This window comes from Scyliorhinus canicula, chromosome 22, assembly GCF_902713615.1.
Source record: "Scyliorhinus canicula chromosome 22, sScyCan1.1, whole genome shotgun sequence".
Taxonomy (NCBI): Eukaryota; Metazoa; Chordata; class Chondrichthyes; order Carcharhiniformes; family Scyliorhinidae; genus Scyliorhinus; species Scyliorhinus canicula.
Genome location: NC_052167.1, coordinates 12,303,746 through 12,327,480, shown reverse-complemented (window position 1 = coordinate 12,327,480; position 23,735 = coordinate 12,303,746). Strand labels below are relative to the sequence as shown.

Below are 23,735 nucleotides of genomic sequence, written 5' to 3'. Positions count from 1 at the left end.
TGGGGTTTGAACATTTATTGCACAGATGATATATATGTGTTGGCTGAGTGGCAAATGTTCAAAAGTCCTGAGCCAACTGCAAAATGCACCTTCTAAACGCTTCTCGTCATCGAGACAAAGATTAACTCTCGTTCCCAGCGAGAAAGAAAAACAATAAGCGCTGGTCGGAAAATATCCACAGACCTAATTGTCATATTCTCAGAGATTCACAACATAAGGAAAATATATCAGAAATACAAAGGCAGCATTAATACTGATGCTGGCCATATTGTTACATAAAGCGTCTGTCGTTCTTCTGAAGCACGGCATGGGGGAGGGGGGGGGGGTGTGGAATGACACAGAAACGACAAGCGTGATACGTGACACAAAAAATGATGAAGAAAAGATGGTATCTATTTTTTGAAAGACGTGGCGCAAGGAACTTATTTCTCACTGAATGCAGAAAGACATCTGACTGCACAGAACAATGAATAAGAGTACAGAGTAATATATGCAGAAACGCAGAAAATCAGAGAAGGGCCACGGGTTTCAAATATGACATTGGTGATGGGTTGATAGTGCACCCGTTGACTGCAAGGGTCATAATGTGATTTGGCTCAATCCAGCGCCTCTGGCTGATTGGAAATGTTATGCAGCCAGGTCCAAGGATGGTTGGTGTGGGAAATGGAAAGGAAAATGCAAGGTGCAGGTAGGGTTGTAGCACAGTGTTGGAGAAGATTGGAAGGAGCTCAGCTCTGCTTCTGGCTGCGCTATAACTTGACTGGAAATGGTGATATTGACACTGGGTACCTGAAATGGAAAGTGTTTCATTTCCCAGTGATGGCATCCCTGTTGATCTTAAAATAAGAACCAAAATGCGGACTGTTTTGCGATATGGCATTTGTGGGTTGCCCATTTCCAAAGTCCATGGTGAAAGAGGTCAGGATACCAGCTGGAACGCCATGAATAGGGTTAGTAGCTCCATCAGGATTGGCCTGGAGACTCCAGGAATTGAAGATCAATCTCCAGGATACGACTGTGTGCGATCCTGGAAAAAAATCTTCAGAACATTAAAAAAAAAGATTTTTTTTTTGTAACTTTCTTTCAACATTTCTCTTTACCAGATAAAAAAATATTGAAAATAGGTGGAAAAAAAACTGTTTGGTTGACAAGCAAGCATCATCCAATTAGAGATGAGTATTCCTGCTTTCCAAGTGGTGTAGGAAGGTGGAGGGTCACCAGGATGGATGTGTTGGCCAAATAAGGTCATGTGATGAAACCTCCAGGAATATATTTAATCACAGTTGGCAACCCTATTCACGAAGAGTTCAACATCATTGCCTTAAACATACTTTCAATATATTTTTTGCGCTGAGGTGCTGGAGTATGGTGGTCAGATTGGACTGGCCTACAGATTAGCTTTGATGGGGAAAGAAGGGGGAGCTTACATATTTTGACAAATACATTACTAGTTTGATGAGCAGGTTTGATTGATCCAAATGGAAATGGATCAATCAGCAGAAATATTCATTCTGTTGTGCTTCACTGTTTGTTGCTTCTTCGGAATCTATGCTGGACCTTGGCGACAGAAGTCTATTAGATTCATCTTTATTGTGGCAGGTCAGATACTCTCCTTCAGTGGCACTGGGTTTGGGCCCTGTCGACAGGCTCTCGAAGGTGACATATGAATCATTTTGGAAGCCCTCTTCTGGGGGCTTATTCAGGAACTTTCTGCAGCGCCTCTTCAAGGCCCCACCGCAGACAATGAGGGTGAGTGGGACCACGATCACACAGGCCACAGTGATCACCACCACGTTAATTAGCTTCTGGGTCCCACTCGCATTAGCCACTTCATCCGTGGAGAAAATCACACACTGCTCTTTCCTGGGCATGAGTCCTTTGACACAAATGCAAACAATATATTTAGTCTGCGGCATTAAACCATCAATGGTGATTTTGGTCTTTCGAGGACCCACATTGATTCTGCGCATGTCCCTTTCGCCAAACGTTGTATATAGAATACTAAAAATGGTGATATTTGTTGCCTTTGGGGATCTCCAAGCCAGGGAAACACTATGATAGGTGCCCCCTATAACTCTAACAGTTCTGACCAGACAGTCTAGTTCTGGCTGTGTTGAATAAGGACTAAATGTAATATTATCAGGATCGTCGGCACTTCTTCGCTTTTCCAATAAGCCGTTAACTTCTGGACGATTCATATTCTGCGAAAGAATCTCTGATGCACCTTCATTTAGCTTAATTTGGTGATTGTGCACGGGAAAGTCATCTGTCCTACCTGCAGCATAGGATCTCCTCGGTGACTCTGTTTGCGATACTGTGGTGGTCAGGGTACTCGCATACCTGGCCATCAGCTTCCGATTGTATACAGTAGCCTTTTTCCTCATTTTACTGATGCACATTCCTTTGGATGTGCTTTTGATTGGCACCAAAGCAAGGACAGGGTTGACCACAAGAAGAGATATCGAAGCATCCGATGCACCCATCAAATTATTGGCCTGGCACAAATATTTACCAGAATCCTGATAAGATACAGCTGATAGACTGAATGTAGACCACTTTAGTCTCTCGTCAGAATTGTCCAGGGTCACTGTAAAAAACACAAAGAATGCAACATGCTAGATTATATTTGGGATAGGACAAAGCTGCCCAGTTGATCGGCATCCCCATCCACCACCTTCAACGCACAGTGGCAGCAGTGTGTACCATCTACAAGATGCATTACAGGTGCTCACCGAAGCTCCTTCGACGGTGCCTTCCAAACCCCATGACCTCCATCACCTAGCAGGACAAGGGCAGCAGATGCATAAAAACACCATCACCTGGAAGTTCCCCTCCAAGCCACGCACCATCCTGACTTGGAGCTATGGCTGGGTTAAAATCCGAGAGCTCCCTCCCTAACAGCACGGTGGGTGTACCTACACCACATGGACTGCAGCGGTTCAAGAAGGTGGTTCATCACCACCTTCTCAAGGGCAATTAAGGATGGGCAACAAATGCTGGCGCAGCCAGCAGAGCCCACATCCCATTAACATTCACGATGAGTTCTCTGACTTGAAGCTTAAAATTTACAGGTTACAATTGTTCTTTGATTTGACCTCACAAATTTTCAAGAGGGTACAATCGCTTAAATTTACCCCCTGGGACCACCTTTTAAATGGTGGTCTTAAAAGAATGGGTCAAGCAGGCAGCTAACGATCGTAGCCAGATGTTTTTCATATCAATGTGTTCTGTTGCACAACAGAATCTCAACACCTTGATCATTCGCCACAGTCTGCGTGCTGTGCTAAATGTCACACAGGTAAATTATATTGGGCAATCTGTTGATAGGTTTTTGTTAGGCAAGGGAATGAAGACTGACTGAATCAAGAAGGGTCATGGAGTTTGGCTACCAATCAATCATGAACTAATTGAATGGCAGAGCATGCTTGAGGGGTTGAATATCCTGCTCCTGTTGCTATGTTCCTACTATCCTTAATCCTATTTAATTGGGTTAATCCAAGAACAACCAAAAAACTTCAAAGTTTTATGTAAAGGGAAAGCCTATTAGGAACACTGGTAGCAAACACTCTCTTAGCAGTAGTTTGATGCAATTCTTTTTAAAGCAAAGCAATATCTATGGATATGAAAAACACATGGATTGTGCAGTACATGGTGAATAACTGCGCACGATCAAAAGACAGTATTGTACTGAGGTGGTCAAAAGTTCTTACAGTGCAGAAGGAGGCGATTCGACCCATTGAGTCCGCACCAACCCTCTGAAAGAGCACCCTACCTAGGCCCATTCAACCAACCTAACCCCGTAACTTCCATATCGTTGGACACAAAGGGGCAATTTTAGTATGGCCAATCCACCTAACCTGTACACCTTTGGATTTTAAGGGACGATTTTAGTGTGGCCTAACTTGAACATCTTTGGGCTGTGGGAGGAAACCGGAGCACCCAGAGGAAACCCACGCAGACACGGGGAGAACATGCAAACTCCACAAAGACGGTCTCCCAAGGCCAGACCTGGGCCCTTGGCGCTGTGAGGCGTGTGCCCACAGTGCCGCCTTTGCTAAACCATAAGGGCAAACTTAAGTGTCTTAAATCACCTTTTCCAATTAGATCTTCTCTTGCGGCCACTGACCTCAGTGATCAGATACCCACCTGTTCCATTCTGCAGGTCACTATCCAGCCTCATCCAGCTGATGTTGGGGATGGGAACCCCTGCAGCTACACAATGCAGAGAGACACTGCTCCCCGACACTGTGGTCACTTCAGCTTCCACGACACGAATAGTTGGACTCTGGCACTCTTTTAGCTCTATGCTGCTGAATGAAGACCCTGAGAGGCTTTCTGGCCCTGAGCACATTAATGCAGGGTTCATCAATGCCGCAGTTGGATTGTGCCTCGTGACGAAACGAACGAGTTCTGACAATCTGCAGTCACATTCCCAAGGGTTGTTGTGTAGTCCTGTTGAAGGAGACATGTTTGCAAATTTTGTTGAGATGAAAAGGTGAGAAAAATGTCAAAGAGCTGAACTGTTGCATATCATTTCTCCCAGTTTAGAGCATATTTCTTTAAAATATTCTCCGTGTACGCTCTGCCCCCACCCCAGGGTTTCCAGCACTTCTCTGCAGTTTTGATATGCATTATTGCATTAGGACGTGGTTCCATAGATCCTGGTTGTCCAATGTCCAACCAGTCACCATGAAGCGAGCCTCAGTAACGTATAACACTCTGGATCGTTTGCTTCACAGGCAGCCATAATCAGATCCTTATCAGGCATCCATATGTGCATTTACCAGCAACTGGACGTTGATTCGGAGCAGGAACAAGTATGAGCCAATAATCCCTGAGAAGGCCATGCCTAGTTGCCATGTCCCCTTCCACCACACTATCCCAGAATGGTGAAATCAGCACATGTAACGTATTAAATCTGTGGCTTTGCTAGCCTGTCGGATAAAATATTCCATATCCCATCCAACACAATAGAACGATATTTCGGAGGAGGAATTTGCACAACCCTGGATCTTTAGGTGATTAAGAAAGAAAAGTAAGAATTACCCCTATATCGATTTAACCGTATCTGTTCCTACAGAGGGCAGCAGAGCAGAGCTACTGATCAGCTGTTCTGGGGAAATTTGCATACGTGCAGTGCGGTCAGCCTAAGTTGAAGGTGAATCTGCGAAGGGGACCCGAGGAGTTTGAGTGAAGGCAATCATCCAGCAGAGGGCAGCAGAGCAGAGCTACTGATCAGCTGTTCTGGGGAAATTTGCATACGTGCAGTGCGGTCAGCCTAAGTTGAAGGTGGTTTGTGGAGAGGCTGTTGGCAAGTGACAGTTAAACCCGAAACACTTCGTGAGTGTTTCCCACCCTACCTCCTCCTCCAACCAACCCCCCCACCCCACGGTGGTTGGGAAGCGGGAGCAGGGGCCTGTCGTGAAGGTGAGTGAGTGCCTTTAAATTTGCTTACCTTTGAGCGGGAGCAGGGTTTGAGGTAATATCAGGTAAGCTCTTCCTTTCTTTTTTCTTTTTCTTGTTATTTTTTAAATCTAGAGGTGATGTCAGGGAAGGCAGTACAATGCTCCTCCTGCAGAATGTTTGAGGTGAGGGACGCCGTCAGTGTCCCTGCTGATTTCATCTGTGGGAAGTGCACCCAACTCCAGCTCCTCAAAAACCGTGTTAGGGACCTGGAGCTTGAGCTGGATGAACTTCGGATCATTCGGGAGGCAGAGGGGGTCATAGATAGGAGCTTCAGGGAAATAGTTACACCAAAGACTGGAGATAGATGGGTAACTGTAAGAGGGACTGGGAAGAAGCAGTCAGTGCAGGGACCCCCTGCGGTCGTTCCCCTGAGTAACAAGTATACCGTTTTGGATACTTGTGGGGGGGACGACTTACCAGGGGTAAGCCATGGGGTACAGGCCTCTGGCACGGAGTCTGTCCCTGTTGCTCAGAAGGGAAGGGGGGAAAGGAGTAGAACATTAGTAATTGGGGACTCAATAGTCAGGGGCACAGATAGGAGATTTTGTGGGAGCGAGAGAGACTCACGTTTGGTATGTTGCCTCCCAGGTGCAAGGGTACGTGATGTCTCGGATCGTGTTTTCCGGGTCCTTAAGGGGGAGGGGGAGCAGCCCCAAGTCGTAGTCCACATTGGCACTAACGACATAGGTAGGAAAGGGGACAAGGATGTCAGGCAGGCCTTTAGGGAGCTAGGATGGAAGCTCAGAGCAAGAACAAACAGAGTTGTTATCTCTGGGTTGTTGCCCGTGCCACGTGATAGTGAGATGAGGAATAGGGAGAGAGAGCAATTAAACACGTGGCTACAGGGATGGTGCAGGCGGGAGGGATTCAGATTTCTGGATAACTGGGGCTCTTTCTGGGGAAGGTGGGACCTCTATAGACAGGATGGTCTACATCTGAACCTGAGGGGCACCAATATCCTGGGGGGGAGATTTGTTAGTGCTCTTTGGGGGGGTTTAAACTAATTCAGCAGGGGCATGGGAACCTGGATTGTAGTTTTGGGGTACGGGAGATTGAGAGTATAGAGGTCAGGAGCACAGATTTGACTTCGCAGGAGGGTGCCAGTGTTCAGGTAGGTGGTTTGAAGTGTGTCTACTTCAATGCCAGGAGTATACGAAATAAGGTGGGGGAACTGGCAGCATGGGTTGGTACCTGGGACTTCGATGTTGTGGCCATTTCAGAGACATGGATAGAGCAGGGACAGGAATGGTTGTTGCAGGTTCCGGGGTTTAGGTGTTTTAGTAAGCTCAGAGAAGGGGGCAAAAGAGGGGGAGGTGTGGCGCTGCTAGTCAAGGACAGTATTACGGTGGCGGAAAGGATGCTAGATGGGGACTCTTCTTCTGAGGTAGTATGGGCTGAGGTTAGAAACAGGAAAGGAGAGGTCACCCTGTTGGGAGTTTTCTATAGGCCACCTAATAGTTCTAGGGATGTGGAGGAAAGGATGGCGAAGATGATTCTGGAAAAGAGCGAAAGTAACAGGGTAGTTGTTATGGGAGACTTTAACTTTCCAAATATTGACTGGAAAAGATATAGTTCGAGTACATTAGATGGGTCATTCTTTGTACAATGTGTGCAGGAGGGTTTCCTGACACAATATGTTGACAGGCCAACAAGAGGCGAGGCCACATTGGATTTGGTTTTGGGTAATGAACCAGGCCAGGTGTTAGATCTGGAGGTAGGTGAGCACTTTGGAAACAGTGACCACAATTCGGTGACCTTTACGTTAGTGATGGAAAGGGATAAGTATACCCCGCAGGGCAAGAGTTATAGCTGGGGGAAGGGCAATTATGATGCCATTAGACATGACTTAGGATGTGTTGGTTGGAGAAGTAGGCTGCAAGGGTTGGGCACACTGGATATGTGGAGCTTGTTCAAGGAACAGCTATTGCATGTTCTTGATAACTACGTACCAGTCAGGCAGGGAGGAAGGGGTCGAGCGAGGGAACCGTGGTTTACCAAAGAAGTGGAATCTCTTGTTAAGAGGAAGAAGGAGGCCTATGTGAAGATGAGGCGTGAAGTTTCAGTTGGGGCGCTTGATATTTACAAGGAAGCGAGGAAGGATCTAAAGAGAGAGCTGAGACGAGCAAGGAGGGGACATGAGAAGTCTTTGGCAGGTAGGATCAAGGAAAACCCAAAAGCTTTCTATAGGTATGTCAGGAATAAAAGAATGACTAGGGTAAGAGTAGGGCCAGTCAAGGACAGTGGTGGGAAGTTGTGTGTGGAGGCTGAGGAGATAAGCGAGATACTAAATGAATACTTTTCGTCAGTATTCACTCAAGAAAAAGATAATATTGTGGAGGAGAATGCTGAGACCCAGGCTATTAGAATAGATGGCATTGAGGTGCGTAGGGAAGAAGTGTTGGCAATTCTGGACAAGGTGAAAATAGATAAGTCCCCGGGGCCGGATGGGATTTATCCTAGGATTCTCTGGGAAGCCAGGGAAGAGATTGCTGAGCCTTTGGCTTTGATTTTTAGGTCATCATTGGCTACAGGAATAGTGCCAGAGGACTGGAGGATAGCAAATGTGGTCCCTTTGTTCAAGAAGGGGAGTAGAGATAACCCCGGTAACTATAGGCCGGTGAGCCTAACGTCTGTGGTGGGTAAAGTCTTGGAGAGGATTATAAAAGATACGATTTATAATCATCTAGATAGGAATAATATGATTAGGGACAGTCAGCATGGTTTTGTGAAGGGTAGGTCATGCCTCACAAACCTTATCGAGTTCTTTGAGAAGGTGACTGAACAGGTAGACGAGGGTAGAGCAGTTGATGTGGTGTATATGGATTTCAGTAAAGCGTTTGATAAGGTTCCCCACGGTCGTCTATTGCAGAAAATACGGAGGCTGGGGATTGAGGGTGATTTAGAGATGTGGATCAGAAATTGGCTAGTTGAAAGAAGACAGAGAGTGGTAGTTGATGGGAAATGTTCAGAATGGAGTTCAGTTACGAGTGGCGTACCACAAGGATCTGTTCTGGGGCCGTTGCTGTTTGTCATTTTTATAAATGACCTAGAGGAGGGCGCAGAAGGATGGGTGAGTAAATTTGCAGACGACACTAAAGTCGGTGGAGTTGTAGACAGTGCGGAAGGATGTTGCAGGTTACAGAGGGACATAGATAAGCTGCAGAGCTGGGCTGAGAGGTGGCAAATGGAGTTTAATGTGGAGAAGTGTGAGGTGATTCACTTTGGAAAGAATAACAGAAATGCGGAATATTTGGCTAATGGTAAAATTCTTGGTAGTGTGGATGAGCAGAGGGATCTCGGTGTCCATGTACATAGATCCCTGAAAGTTGCCACCCAGGTTGATAGGGTTGTGAAGAAGGCCTATGGTGTGTTGGCCTTTATTGGTAGAGGGATTGAGTTCCGGAGCCATGAGGTCATGTTGCAGTTGTACAAAACTCTAGTACGGCCGCATTTGGAGTATTGCGTACAGTTCTGGTCGCCCCATTATAGGAAGGACGTGGAAGCTTTGGAACGGGTGCAGAGGAGATTTACCAGGATGTTGCCTGGTATGGAGGGAAAATCTTATGAGGAAAGGCTGATGGACTTGAGGTTGTTTTCGTTAGAGAGAAGAAGGTTAAGAGGTGACTTAATAGAGGCATACAAAATGATCAGAGGGTTAGATAGGGTGGACAGCGAGAGCCTTCTCCCGCGGATGGAGGTGGCTAGCACGAGGGGACATAGCCTTAAATTGAGGGGTAATAGATATAGGACAGAGGTCAGAGGTGGGTTTTTTACGCAAAGAGTGGTGAGGCCGTGGAATGCCCTACCTGCAACAGTAGTGAACTCGCCAACATTGAGGGCATTTAAAAATTTATTGGATAAGCATATGGATGATAAGGGCATAGTGTAGGTTAGATGGCCTTTAGATTTTTTCCATGTCGGTGCAACATCGAGGGCCGAAGGGCCTGTACTGCGCTGTATCGTTCTATGTTCTATGTTCTATATACATAGAACATACAGTACAGCCATTCGGTCCATCGGGTCTACACCGACACACTTAAGTCCTCACTTCCACCCTATCTCCATAACCCAATAACCCCTCTAACCTCTTTGGACTAAGGGCAATTTATCATGGCCAATCCACCTAAACTGCACATCTTTGGACTGTGGGAGGAAATCGGAGCACCCGGAGGAAACCCACGCAGACACGGGGAGAACATGCAGATTCCGCACAGACAGTGACCCAAGCCGGGAATCGAACCTGGGACCCTGGAGCTGTGAAGCCACAGTGCTATCCACTTGTGCTACCGTGCCAGAACTGATAAGTAATGCAACCAAAAAGCTACACGAATATACAGCCTGATGTTTGCAACCACACTGTATTTTGTTGTTAATATTACAATATTAATTTGCCCCGAGGTGCAAACATTGACATTCACCAGAGTAAAGCATGTGGTTTTAACTAACAGTATATCAGTATTGCCTTCCTATTTAAGTCGGGTACTTGAAAAATTAAGTATCATGATGAAAATGTGCAGAAAAGTTACAGTAAATGAATTGTATTCCTAACTCATTATGTGGTAAATGTCAATGATGATTGTGCTGCACATAAAAGCATATTAATATTGCAATCCAGTTTTCTTTTTGTACCAATAATAATAATAATTGAAACAGTGTTGATATTTTCTTCAATGTGGGTCTGAAACATAATTAGGAAAAGTCAAATATGATGTACAGCGACCACAATATTGTCCTATTCTTATGTATTATAGGGGCGTTTGCCCTTGCTAGTAAGCTATGAGAACAATTACCTGCTGCTTTAGCACCAACAATGTGTTATGATAACTTTTGAATTCCAAATACTTTGCAAACAACAAAAAGTAAAAACTTTTAGTTAACAGAAATAAAGTTACCTTGAAGTAATAAGGCATCTTATCAACATGCAGGGAAGATATCATTTTAGTAAGCTGGGCAAGAGATAGTTTAAATAAGTGTATAAATGGTTAAAGGAGATGTAGGGCTGATCGTGAACTGAAGGGGGTCTATGCGTAGAGACAGAGGGCATGGATGCAGTATTAAATTAATCCTATGCTTCTGTCCTTACCAAGGAAGAAGATGCTACACAAGCCAAAGTGAAGGAGGAGGTAATTCAAACACTAGAATGGTTTATAATTGTTAAGAAGGTATGGGATAGGCTGCGATACTTCAAGTGGACAAGACACCAGGACCAAGTGAGTTGCACCCAAGGATACTGTAGGAAGTGAGGGTAGAAATCGCCGAGGCACTGGCTGTAATCTTTCAGTCTTCCTTAAACTTGGTGATGGTGCTAGAGGACTAGAGATTTACACATTACACACTTATTCAAACAGGGTGTACATAGATTTACATAGAATGTACAGTGCAGAAGGAGGCCATTCAGCCCATCGAGTCTGCACCGGCTCTTGGAAAGAGCACCCTACCCAAGGTCAACACCTCCACCCTATCCCCATAACCCAGTAACCCCACACAACACTAAGGGCAATTTTGGATACGAAGGGCAATTTATCATGGCCAATCCACCTAACCTGCACATCTTTGGACTGTGGGAGGAAACCGGAGCACCCGGAGGAAACTCACGCACACACGGGGAGGATGTGCAGACTCCGCACAGACAGTGACCCAAGCCGGAATCGAACCTGGGACCCTGGAGCTGTGAAGCGATTGTGCTATCCACAATGCTACCGTGCTGCCCACAAGTGTAGAGATACACCTTGTAAGTACAGGCGAGTCAGTTGAATTTTGTGGTGGGGAAATTTCAGAAACAATAATTCAGGACAAAATGAATAGTCCCATGGACAAATGTGGGTTAATTAAGGAAAGCCAGCGTGGATTTCCTGAAGGAAAATCGTGTTTAACCAAGTTGAAGTTTTTTGAAGAGGTAACAGAGAGGGTTGATGAGAGAAGTGTAGTTGATGTGGCGCACACGGATTTACAAAAGCCTTTTGAGACAGTGCCACACAGCAGCCTTGTGAGCAAGGTTATAACTCATGTAACAAAAGGGACAGCAGTAGAATGGAAACAAAATTGGCTGAGTGACAGGAAACAGAGAGTAGTGGTTAATAGATGCTTTTTGGGCTAGAGGAAGGTTTGTAGTGGAGTTCCCCAGGGGTCAGTGTTGGGACCTCTGCCCTTTCTGATATAGATTAATAAACTGGACCTTGATGTACAGGCCACAATTTCAATGTTTTTGGACAATAGGAAACTTGTCGTATTGTGAAATGTGAAGAGGATAGCGTAGAACTTCAAAAGGACATAGATGAGTTGGTGTAATTGGCGGACAGGTGGTCAATGAAGTTCAAGATGGAAAATGTCAGGTCATTCATTTTTGTTGGACGAACATGGAGAGACAATATACAATAAAGGACACAAGGCAGGGGGAACATGCAGGAGCAGAGGGACATCGGTGTATATGTGCATAAATCATTGAAAGTGGCAGGACAGGTTGAGAGAACAGTTTTAAAACATAAAATAGCCTCAGCTTTGTTATTAGGGGTACAGAGTACTATAGCAAGGAGGTCATGTTGAACATGTATAAGTCACTAGTTCAGTCTCAGCTGGTGCATTGCGTTCAATCCTGGGCGTTGCACTTTAAGAAAGATGCGAAGTCATTAGAGAGAGCGCAGAAAAGTTTCACAGGAATGGTTTCAGAGATGAGGAACTTCAGTTACAAAGAAAGAACGGAGAAGTTGGGACTGTTTTCCTTGGAGAGGAGAGGCTGAGAGATTAGATACAGGTGTTCAAAATCACGAGGGATCTGGACAGAGTAGAGAGGGAGAAACTGTTCCCGGAGGTGAAAGGGTAAAGAACGAAAGGGGCAGGGTTTAAGGTAATTAGTAAAAGCGGCAAAAACGACATGCGGATAAACCCTTTTCAGGCAGCGAGTTGTTAGGATCTGGAATTCACCGCCTGAGAGTGGACTGAAGGCAGATTCAACTGAAGCAATTGGAAGGGGATTAGACAGTTATCGAAAATGGAAGAATGTGCAGGGTTTTGGGATGAAGGCGGAAGAATGCACTCAGTGGATTGCTCATTCAGAGAGCCGGTGCAGATCCGATGGGCTGAATGGCCTCCTTCTGAGCTGTGACATTACGTCTGTGGCAGGCTGAAGTCAAGTGATTCAAAGTAGCCAGGTTGAGGTGACATATAGCAGAGAGACGCTCACGATGCTGAAATATGTGAGGAAAGTAATCAATATGAGAATAGTACATTTCTGTTGGATATGACACTGCAACTTTCTCCATAATCATTAGCTCAACAAGAAGCTGATCATCAATCCAGATATGGTACTGCAATGGAGCTTTAACCAACAGCTCAGCTAAAGATCTACCTTCCATCAAAATAGAAAGACATAGGGCAGCACGGTGGCATAGTGGTTAGCATTGCTGCCTACGGCACTGAGGACCCGGGTTCGAATCCCAGCCCTGGGTCACTGTCTGTATGGAGTTTGCACATTCTCCCCGTGTCTGTATGGATTTCGCCCCCACAACCCAAAAGATGTGCAGGATAGGTGGATTGGCCATGCTAAATTGCCCCTTAATTGGAAAAAATAATTGGGTACTCTAAAATAAAAATAGAAACAAAATAGAAAGACATTGACGGGTTTGTGTAGAAATGATTCCACCGAACAACAGGGATGAGACGGAACTTTATGCCTACCTATGATAAGATTTGAGTTGGCGGTTGTTGAAGTTGTATTGGCCACCTTTGGAGCAGTCAGCCATCGTGAGATCGTGTGGCCTGACAGTGTGGTTAGCTTGTTATCCGATAAATCCAGGTAGGTGATATTTCTTATATAAGCGGCTGCACGGTTGGGGAGCGATCGGAGGATGTTGCCATGCAAATCAAGGAGCCAGAGTTGTGGCAAATAGGAAAGGGCTTCCCATGGAAAAGCTGAAAGAGCGTTGCCATCCAGACGGAGCTCCCCCAGTGCGGTCAGGCCTCGCAAACTCTCCCCGTCGAAGCTGCTGATGGAGTTACAGGACAGCCAAAGGCACTCCAGGCCGGAAGCAGCAGGAAAGGCTCGCTCGGAAACCTGTCTGACTGACGTTTTCTCAATCACCAGCTTTAAGGTTTCGGCTGGTACACCGTCTGGAATCAGGGTCATTTCTGGGTTATTACAAAACACAGTCCTGAAAGTAAAGAAAATCTTTTGTCGGTTCAATTATTCTCTACAAGCCACGACATCATCTCACACATTATTAAGATATCAAAAGGCAGTGTGACCACTTGTCCATTGGTTTGTTGCTGTAGTTCCCCCCCCCCCCCCCCACTTCTCTTGAAACCAGCCACATGCCAGGAAGGTCTGTAAATGCGACCAGTTCTTCTGTATTGTGTCCCTATGAACATCCTCAAATTTCTGGGTAACAGTGTGTGGCAGCAGGTTAAGCTACTGTGAAGGAGAGGGTGGTGGAAGCAAAGACAGATCCTGGCATCATCTGGTCACCATATCAATATTCTTCCCATTGCTAAAATGAAGGACCCTTGGCTCATTTAACCCTCCCTAACCCAGCATTCCAATTGCGATGACCCAACTAGCTGATATCTGGCCTTGGTCACGGCCTCCATCTTCACCACCAACTGAGGCACATTTGCCCCAAGAAATCCCATCGCCAGTCAGGTGGCTCCTAATTCTACTGCTCAGAGCAACACGTGGTGCCAAGGGCGGAGAGGCGTCCCCCACAACGAGCATTACTGAGGCACAGGCAAAGTGGCGTGGAATATATTTGAAATGAAAAATCAAATGAAAATCGCTTATTGTCACGAGTAGACTTCAACGAAGTTACTGTGAAAAGCCCCTAGTCGCCACATTCCGGCGCCTGTCCGGGGAGGCTGGTACGGGAATCGAACCGTGCTGCTGGCCTGCTTTAAAAGCCAGCGATTTAGCCGAGTGAGCTAAACCAGCCCCTATTTCCATCATTTTGGAGTAATTATGATAAACTGTCACTTCAGGTGGAAAACACTACAAGCAGCAGAGATAAATGCGGAGCCGGCGAAATGATTCCCAAAAAGGGCTTCACCACGTTCCACCTTCTTTGCACCTGATTGAAAAATCTAGCTTGACTTTTTAATCTGCTCTCTTCAATTTCCTAATTTACCATCAAATACACTCCTGCGTTCGTCAGCAACATCCACTCTGGCTTTGCAATCTAAATCCAGGTGCCTTAATGAAGGGATAAGGAGACTCACTTTTAATCAGAGGAAATGGAAAAGTCTTGACTAATCATTAAGGACTACTGGATGAGTCCCATAGCTCGGGAAAGGAGCTTCTAACCCTGCAGCACACCAACGGAAGAACTGCTTAATTATTCCCTGAATTGAACATTATTCCAATATTTATCATGTTGCTTTATTTCATCTTAAACTATACAAATGAGGTGTAAATAAAGTGGTATTGGGAAAATATGCAAAGGTAAATATTATGCACAGGATTTAGGAAAGTGAAACAGAACAAAGTTGTCCTTAATACTTTTTGAGCATTGCAAAATGTTGATAAAAATACACAACGATAGCTACAATTTACCATGGAAGAAATTTGCATATACGTTGATATTATCCCAGATACCAAATCATCAAGCATAGCAGATAAAACTAATTAACAGAAAGCAACTTAAAACTAATTAACAGAACAGAACCAAACTTAATCTCTGTAAGTAAATATATTAAACATCGGAGATGATGAGTGAAGTGTGTGGAAATTTGGAAAGGAGAATTTCCACTGCATAAATGTGCAGTTTGAATTCTCATGTTTCTCCAAATCTAAGATCAAATTTGTAATGCTGCGATACCTTGCCTTGAGTTCGTCACTGTGACTCTGGAAAGTGCAGATGCACTGGGAGGGACAGAAGCAGGGTGTTCGAGCCAGGCATCCAATACACATAAAGCAAAGAAACCAGATGTTGGATGACATTTTTTCTGCTCCTCTCAGCTCTGGTGATCGGGTGGTCTGTTCTGCTTAACTCCGCTTCAATCGCATCTCTTGTCTTTGTGGTTCGCAATCCCAAAGTCCTTGGCTGCTGCTGCGAATCCCGAGATAAAAAGGATAGAAAAGGATTATGGAGGGCTTTTTAGTTATTTTCACTTAGGTGCTTATTGCTTTCTGCAGTCGCATGGCTGACATGCAGTCTGGGTGCAGCAGGGAGATATTACACTGAGAGGACTAACATGCATGGCTCCAGCCTTAATCTCTCCTCTTCAAATGCATAAATATTTATTTACGTAGATGAGAGTGGGATTAGATTAGATGGTCCAGGTGGAGCAGTTTTTTATTATTCATTGAGGGATGTGGGTGTCTCTGGCTAGGCCAGCATTTATTGCCCATCCCTAATTTCGCTTGAGAAGGTGCAGGTGAGCTGTCTTCTTGAACTGCTGCATGCCGTATGGTGTAGGTGCACCCACAGTGCTTTTAGTGAAGGGGTTTAGGATTCTAACCCAGCACCAGTGAAGGGACGGCGATATATTTCCAAGTCAGAATGGTGAGTGACTTAGCGGGGAGGTTTACAGGTGATGGTGTTCCCAGGTATCTGCTACCCTTGTCCGTCTCCAGATAGTAGAGGTTGTGTGTTTGGAAGGTGCGACCAAAGGAGCCTTGATGAGTTGATGCAGTGCATCTATGTGTTGGCGATGAAGGGAGTGAATGCTTGTGCATGAGGTTCCAAGCAAATGGGCTGCTTTGTGTTGGACGATAGCCAGCTTCTTGAGTGTTGTTGGAGCTGCACTCATCCAGGCAAGGGGAAAGTATTCCGTAACACTGCCTTGTAGGTGGTTGTCAGGCTTTGAGGAGTCAGGAGGTGAATTATTCACCGCAAATTCTGAGCTTCTATCCTGTTCTTATAGTCATAGAACATAGAACAGTACAGCACAGAACAGGCCCTTCGGCCCTCAATGTTGTGCCGAGCAATGATCACCCTACTCAAACCCATGTATCCACCCTATACCGTAACCCAACAACCCCCCCCCCCCCTTAACCTTACTTTTTAGGACACTACGGGCAATTTAGCATGGCCAATCCACCTAACCCGCACATCTTTGGACTGTGGGAGGAAACCGAAGCACCCGGAGGAAACCCACGCACACAGGGGGAGGACGTGCAGACTCCGCACAGACAGTGACCCAACCAGGAATTGAACCTGGGACCCTGGAGCTGCGAAGCATTTATGCTAACCACCATGCTACCGTGCTACCGATAGTCATAGTTTTTATATGGCTAGTCAAGTTCAGTTACTGGCCAATGGTAACCATTAAGATGTTAGTCGTGGGGGATTCAATGTTGATAATGCCACTGAGAGTCAAGGGATGATGGCTAGATTCTCTCTTGTTGGAAATAGCCGTTACCTGGAACTTGCATAGCGTAAATATTGCTTGCCACTTGTCAGTCCAAGCTTGTATATTGTCCAGGTCTTGCTGCATTTTCCCGTGGATTGCTGCAGTATCTGAGGAGTCACGAATGGTGTTGAACATTGTTCACCTCTTCATAAGCTCATAAGATCGAGGAACAGAATTAAGCCATTTGGACCATCGAGGTTGCGCCGCCATTCGATTATGGCTTATCTCATCTTGGCCTTAACTCCACTGTCCTGCCCGTTCTCCATAACCCTTCAACTAATTAAAATCTACCTAACTCCTTAAATTTACTCACTGTTCCAGCATCCAACGCACTCTAGGACAGCGAAATCCACAGATTCATGGCCCTTTTGGGAGAAGTAGTTTCTCCTCAACTCCATTTTAAATTTGCTACCTCTTATACTAAAACTGTGACCTCTCGTTCCAGATTGCCCCACAAGAGGAAGCATCTGCTCCATGTCTATTTTATCCATATCGTTCATCATCTTGTATACCTCAATTAGATCTCCCATCATTCTCCCAAACTCTAGAGAGTATAGGCCCAAACTGTTCAATCTCTCTTCATATCCTCTCGGGCGGGATTCTCTGACCCCCCCCCCCCCCCCCCCCCCTGTGCTGGGCCAGAGAATCGCCGGGGGGGGGGGGGCGCGTGAACTCCGCCCCGACGCCAGCTGCTGGATTCTTCGGTGCCGGTTTTTCAGCGGGGGCGGGAATCGTGTTGTGCTGGTCAGGGGCCGATGGCAGCGGCCTCGCCAGCGATTCTCCTCCCCGCGATGGGCCAAGTGGCCGCCCGTTTTCGGCCAGTCCCGCCGGCGTATATTACACCAGGTCCGTACCAGCGGGACCTGGCGTTACGGGCAGCCTGCAGAGTCCGGGGCGGGGGGCGGGGTGTTCAAGCCCCGGAGAGGGACCCCCACAGTGGCCTGGCCCGCAATCGAGGCCCACCGATCCACGGGCGGGCCTGTACCATGGGGGCACTCTTTCCCTCCGCGCCTGCCGGTGTAACGGTCACCCATGGCCGGCGCGGAGAAGAATTCCCCTAAACATGCGCTGGGATGACGCCAGTACACGTTGGCGCTCCTGCGCATATGCTAAATCGTGCCGGCCGGCAGAGGTCCTTCGGCGCCAGCTGGCACAGTGCCAATCCCGCTGGCGCCAGTCTAGCCCCGGAAGGTGCGGAGGATTCCGCACCTTCCGGGCGGCCCGATGCCAGAATAGTTCACGCCACTCCTTGGCGCCCTCGGCCCCCATCGCCAGATAGCGGAGGATCCCCACCCTCATCCCTGGAATCAACTTAGTGGCCTTTCACTGAACTGCCTCTAATGCCACTACATCTTTCCTCAAATAAGGGACCAGAACTTCTGTCCTAAATGGGCAGCCCTTTTTTAAAAATTGGTGACCCTCACTTCTAGATTTTCCAACAAGAGGAAACATCCTCCCCACATCCATCCTGCCAAGACCCCTCAGGATCTTAAACTACAGTGGGAGGTAGTGGTGTTGTGGTATTGTCACTGGACTAGTAATCCAGAGTCCTGGGGTAATGGGGAGCTGGGTTTGAATCCCACCACGGCAGATGTGGAATTTGAATTCACTAATGTCCTTTAGGGAAGGAAATCTGCTGTCCTTACCTGGTCTGATCTACATATGACTCAATATTGACAGCAATGTGGTTGAATGTTAAAGCCAACAATGCCCACATCCCATGAAATAATTTTTAAAAATACAATCCTAGCCTTTCCAACTTTCCTCATAAGTCCATTCCTGGTGTTAGTCTATTAAACTTCTCTCAGCTGTTTCTAATGCATTTATATTTTTCCTTCAATAAGAAACTCAGTACTCCAGATTTGCTATCACCAGTGCTGTGTATGTCAAGAGCCGATGTTCTCTTTTTGTGTTATACCATTCTTAAACTCCGGAGCAAAAGCAATATGTTAAATATTTAAATGTCAAATATTTAATTTTCAACACTCGTCATTACCTGTCAAATGGCAAAGGTCCATGAAACTAAAGGTAAATGCTGTGGGACGTATAGTTCACATTTTGCCCTAATCACGTCTGTTAATAGCCTTCACAGCAGCAAATACAAGCCCAATCCATGAGTGATATAATGCTCAAGCTGTGGTTGAGTAAAATACCTGAGGTGAAACGTGATAGAACATAAAACATAGAACAGTACAGCACAGAACAGGCCCTTCGGCCCTCGATGTTGTGCCGAGCCATGATCACCCTACTCAAACCCACGTATCCACCCTATACCCGTAACCCAACAAGCCCCCCCTTAACCTTACTTTTATTAGGACACTACGGGCAATTTAGCATGGCCAATCCACCTAACCCGCACATCTTTGGACTGTGGGAGGAAACCGGAGCACCCGGAGGAAACCCATGCACACAGGGGGAGGACGTGCAGACTCCACACAGACAGTGACCCAGCCGGGAATCGAACCTGGGACCCTGGAGCTGTGAAGCATTTATGCTAACCACCATGCTACCCTGATGCCCCGTGATAGTGGGGAAATATCTCAGGGGGACCTGTAAGTGGGAAAACATTTAAAAGGCAAATTCACCTCAAGGTAAATACATTCAGTCTTTTGTTTCCATCTGGTGATTAGGCTTTCATGTGCTAGAATGGCAGGTGTACCTATTTGGTCTTTCATTTTCCCACACGCCTCAAAAGCAATGAGAGGTGGGAATTATATGCTGGCCATGGAGAGATAACAGCATCTTGAACATTGTTATGGGAGAGGTGTTTTCAGAACACCAAAATGTATCATGGAGTTCAACCAACCCCCACCTTTAATGGATTGTTGCTTTTGAAGCAAACGGCTTGTTCCCCAGGTGTAGTATTACAATTATGGACACGTGGTTTTTAAAATAAAACAAAACAATGTTTATTCCATGAACTCAAATTAACCTTTTAAATAAACTCTTAACACCCCTTACTTCAAAGATAACCCCGAAAATAATACAACACTACCCAATCCTCCAAACCATTCCTTTACACATCCAAAAGACTGAACAAATCCTTCAAACAGAAGCACATTAGATTTATATTCAATACTGAGACCTTTTTACAATTCCGATTTCACCAAAGGATTAAGAGATAGTCCTTCATGGCAGAGATCACCGGCAATGCAGCTCCGAGCCACACCCAAGCTTTCTTCAAACTGAAACTAAAACTCCCATAAAGTAGAAGTGAGCTCAGCTCCCCCCCCCCTCATGACATCACTTCAGTAATATGATCAGCTTCATTTCTTGAAGGTACATTTCTTAAACATCCAATTCTTAAAGGCACTCTCACATGACAACATGAATAAAAGGTAAAAATACCCTTCATTGGTAAGAATGTTTGCCATGAGCAATGTGGGTGTACCTACACCTTAGGAACTGCAGTGGCTCAAGAAGACAACACACCACCACCTTCTGAAGGGCAGCAGGGGATGGGCAATAAATGCTGGCCTAACCAGCCACGGCCACATCCTGGAAATGATTTTTATTTTAAACCAGAAAACTTCAAGGTGACGCGTTCGAAGGATAAAAGGACAAATGGAAAGATGCCAAGGAGGCCACGCTTCCTTATTGGTGTTCTTGTCTCTCCCAATCACACCCAAACCCAACAATTGCAGAGAAGTAGAAAACCTCACCAGAATAGACATTAGTAAGAAATTCTCCCTTTCCCGATGACGTCTGTGCCAATGGAACTCACAGTGGCAGCACAATGACTTTCTGTCTAACACTTTGCTAGAAGGTTCTTTTCAGCAACCTTCCACTGCATGAAAAAAGGCATGCGAACATGATCAGGAACCAGCGTGGCTTCTTTGCCCACCACTATCAAAATGCCACAACTACATTTCTGTGGGTCCCACCAAACCCTAACTGTGGTAACCTGCCTTCTCAGCATCTACACATTCACACATCCTTAAATCTTTCTAATCTTCCACAAATGTTGTCACCTTCCCATTGAGTGTATCCCTTATTTTCTTCGTTTTCCGGCAGTAAAATGCATCACTCCGTACTTCTTTACATGAAATGTCTGCTTCCACATCGGGTTGTTCTACTAACACTATCCATGTCTTCTTGAAATATTTTACTGTGTTCTTCACGTTTTACCAAACTGTTGACATTTTGTGTCAGGCAATAAATATGATATTGTGCTCCTAATGTCCAAGTACAAATCATCACCTGTTTTAAACAACCTTAATTTTATCTCTGATGAGTCACATTTTACTTTTTGGTTAACTTTATCAAAGAGAATTACTTTCAGCAATTTACCTCGTACTAAATGCAGTAAAATAACTACATATCGTTCAGTCAAATTGCATTGCCCCTTCAATTGGTCTCAAAACAAACCTTGTTCCGATCTGGATTGTTCTTTATGAATTTGTGCCTATTGATGTTACTCTGGATCTCATGTTTTGCCAAATTTTTGTGTCCAGCGACAGTCCATTATTTTCCATTATTTAATTGCGAGTGTGTAGCTGACATAAAGCCTGTTAAAGGACTGCATCAGTTATATCTGGGTCCCATTTGCATATTTTCCCCGTGTCTGGTGTGGGTTTCCTCCGGGTGCTCCGGTTTTGTCCCACTTTCCAAAGACATGCAGGTTAGGTGGATTGGCCATGCTAAATTGCCCCTTCGTGTCCAAAGATGTGGAGGTGAGGTGGGGTTACAGGGATAGGGTGGGGTAGTGGCCCTAGGTAGGGGGCCCCTTTCAGAGGTTCGATGCAGACTTGATGGGCTGAATGGTCTCTTTCTGCACTGTAGAAAAGTTATGGTCTTACAAATATGGCAGATTCCTCACAAATGGCAACTCGAGTTATGATTTCCTTAATCTAATCTATTGCTCAGTCATAGCTGCAAATCCAAAGCAAATGATGGTTCACATCCTGTTACTTTGCAATAATGGAAAGCATACTTATTTTAAGAAAATATGATCTCACTGAGACATGGTGTGGATGGGATGTTGTGTTCACATGCTTTGACGATATGAATATTCCCAGAATTTAACTGATCATTTGGTTCATGTAAATCATTTTTATCTGAGTTCACAGCAGTGGCACATTAATAAGCAAACCATTGTTTGGCTGATTGTAGCACAGATAAGTTTCTAAAATGAAGGTACATGTCAATTTTTTCCTGCCGTTTTTTTCCGCATTCGTCATTTCTCTTGAAACCGCTGACTTGTTCTGACTGCTTGGCCCCAACAGGTTACTGACCAAATGGCTATTCTTCATATGTATGCCCTGACAGTAGATATTGACCATGGGGAGTATCTGAGCACAAACTGATACAGCCCTGAAGTCCGTACATCCATTCTTGCAAGAGGGGCACAAGCATCAATCCTGGCTATTTGTCCATACTCTCAGCCAAATGTGTTGTAGCCAGTTTTATTATTGCAACCTCAGCCGAGAACAGTCCATTCATCACAAACCATGCACAGGAAATTTCAGGTGACATTGGCTAAGTCCACAAACATTAAGTTGGATCATTTGAATGTATAAATGCGTATTCTTTCTTTCCTAAATATACTGATACTTACTGCACAGTTCAGAAATAATTTGCAATTATCAATGTGATATTGCCTGGCCAAGTAAATAATGCATCTTCTTTGCTGCCTTTCAATTGACTGCTGTGACACAGGGGCTAGCACTGCTGCCTCACAGCGCCAGGGACACTGGTTCAATTCTGGCCTTGGGTAACTGTCTGTGTGGAATCTGCACATTCTCCCCGCGTCTGCGTGGATTTCTTCCAGGTGATCCGGTTTTCTCCCACAGTCCAAAGATATGCAAATTAGGTGTATTGGCCCTGATAAATTGCCCCTTAGCGTCCAAAGATGTGCATGTCAGGTGGGGTTAAGGAGATAGGGTGGCGGAGTGGGCCTAGGTAGGGTGCTCTTTCAGAGGGTTAGTGCAGGCTCGATGGGCTAAATGGCCTCCCTCTGCACTGTAAGGATTCTATGATTCTAGAAGAAAAGGCCGAATGCGCTCAGCCTTGAGAGTTTGCCTCTTGAAAAACAATCTGTGTTGTATGTATTTAGCAGCAATATCTCAAGGAAGTGGTGATGTGGAGGTTTCAAACCATGCTCCTTGAATTGTCGCACCCGTAATTTTAATGCTGACCTTTTCTTGCCTTTCATTAATTTTCCAGCGAGGTATCGACTTGAGTCTGAGGTGGCAGCCCCTGCCTCTGCGGTTGCCCACCCCAGAGCCTTGAGTGCTTCGTCTGGCCTCTCAGGACATGATGGAGGGAATGTTGCACTGTGCCTGGAGTGGTCTAGCAACCTTCTGGCTGACATTCCAGAAGAAGCTGGGTGAGAATGTCTTCGTCGCTGCAATCTCCCCGAAGACAGTGTGTAATGGTGCTGAAACGTTACCCACATGTCTGACAGCGTGGGTCTTAGCTCTGATTAGTACCACAATTGTACCACAATTAGCAGCAGCGATGGCCTGGGACCATCTCTTCAATGGGGTGTCACAAAATGATACATTAGTGATAAATTTGAGCGAGGAGACATACAGTGAAACACAAACATTACTGAGAGTGTCGGGAGGAATCGTTAGCGTTAAGCATGGAGCCTAACCAACTCCATCACCGATTGTTAACATTGAGGATATATACAGGAGCGAACCCAATTTCATTTAACAGCATATCTCATTCAAGTGAAGCGATATTAATCGTTTAAGCGCATCCTTTAGATAAACAGGCTTTTGATATTTGTCATTAAGTAAGATTATTTGCAAACATGAGAGGCTTGAGGATGAAAAGCAGTGAGAGCTGCGGCTGAATGGGAATGGTAAGCTGCCAGTTACAGCCCTTTCCACAAACAAGTTATAATTCTGGCTCCTTCACAAAGACCTTGTTGTGATTCAATGAACTTATTTCTGGGTCTGCAGAGACGACTGGGTAAGCTC

General features: G+C 45.5%; 1 protein-coding gene across 1 annotated transcript; it reads right to left on the bottom strand.

The window, feature by feature from the left end:
• lrit1a (leucine-rich repeat, immunoglobulin-like and transmembrane domains 1a) lies at positions 1 to 15,594 on the bottom strand. Its single transcript, XM_038783205.1, has 4 exons — positions 15,270 to 15,594; positions 13,141 to 13,613; positions 4,147 to 4,452; positions 1 to 2,587 (listed from the first exon to the last, which is right to left on the bottom strand). The coding sequence occupies exons 1-4, from the start codon at positions 15,389 to 15,391 to the stop codon at positions 1,494 to 1,496; spliced, it is 1,995 nt and encodes a 664-aa protein (XP_038639133.1). The 5' UTR covers positions 15,392 to 15,594; the 3' UTR covers positions 1 to 1,493.
• Positions 15,595 to 23,735: the final 8,141 nt, after the last annotated feature.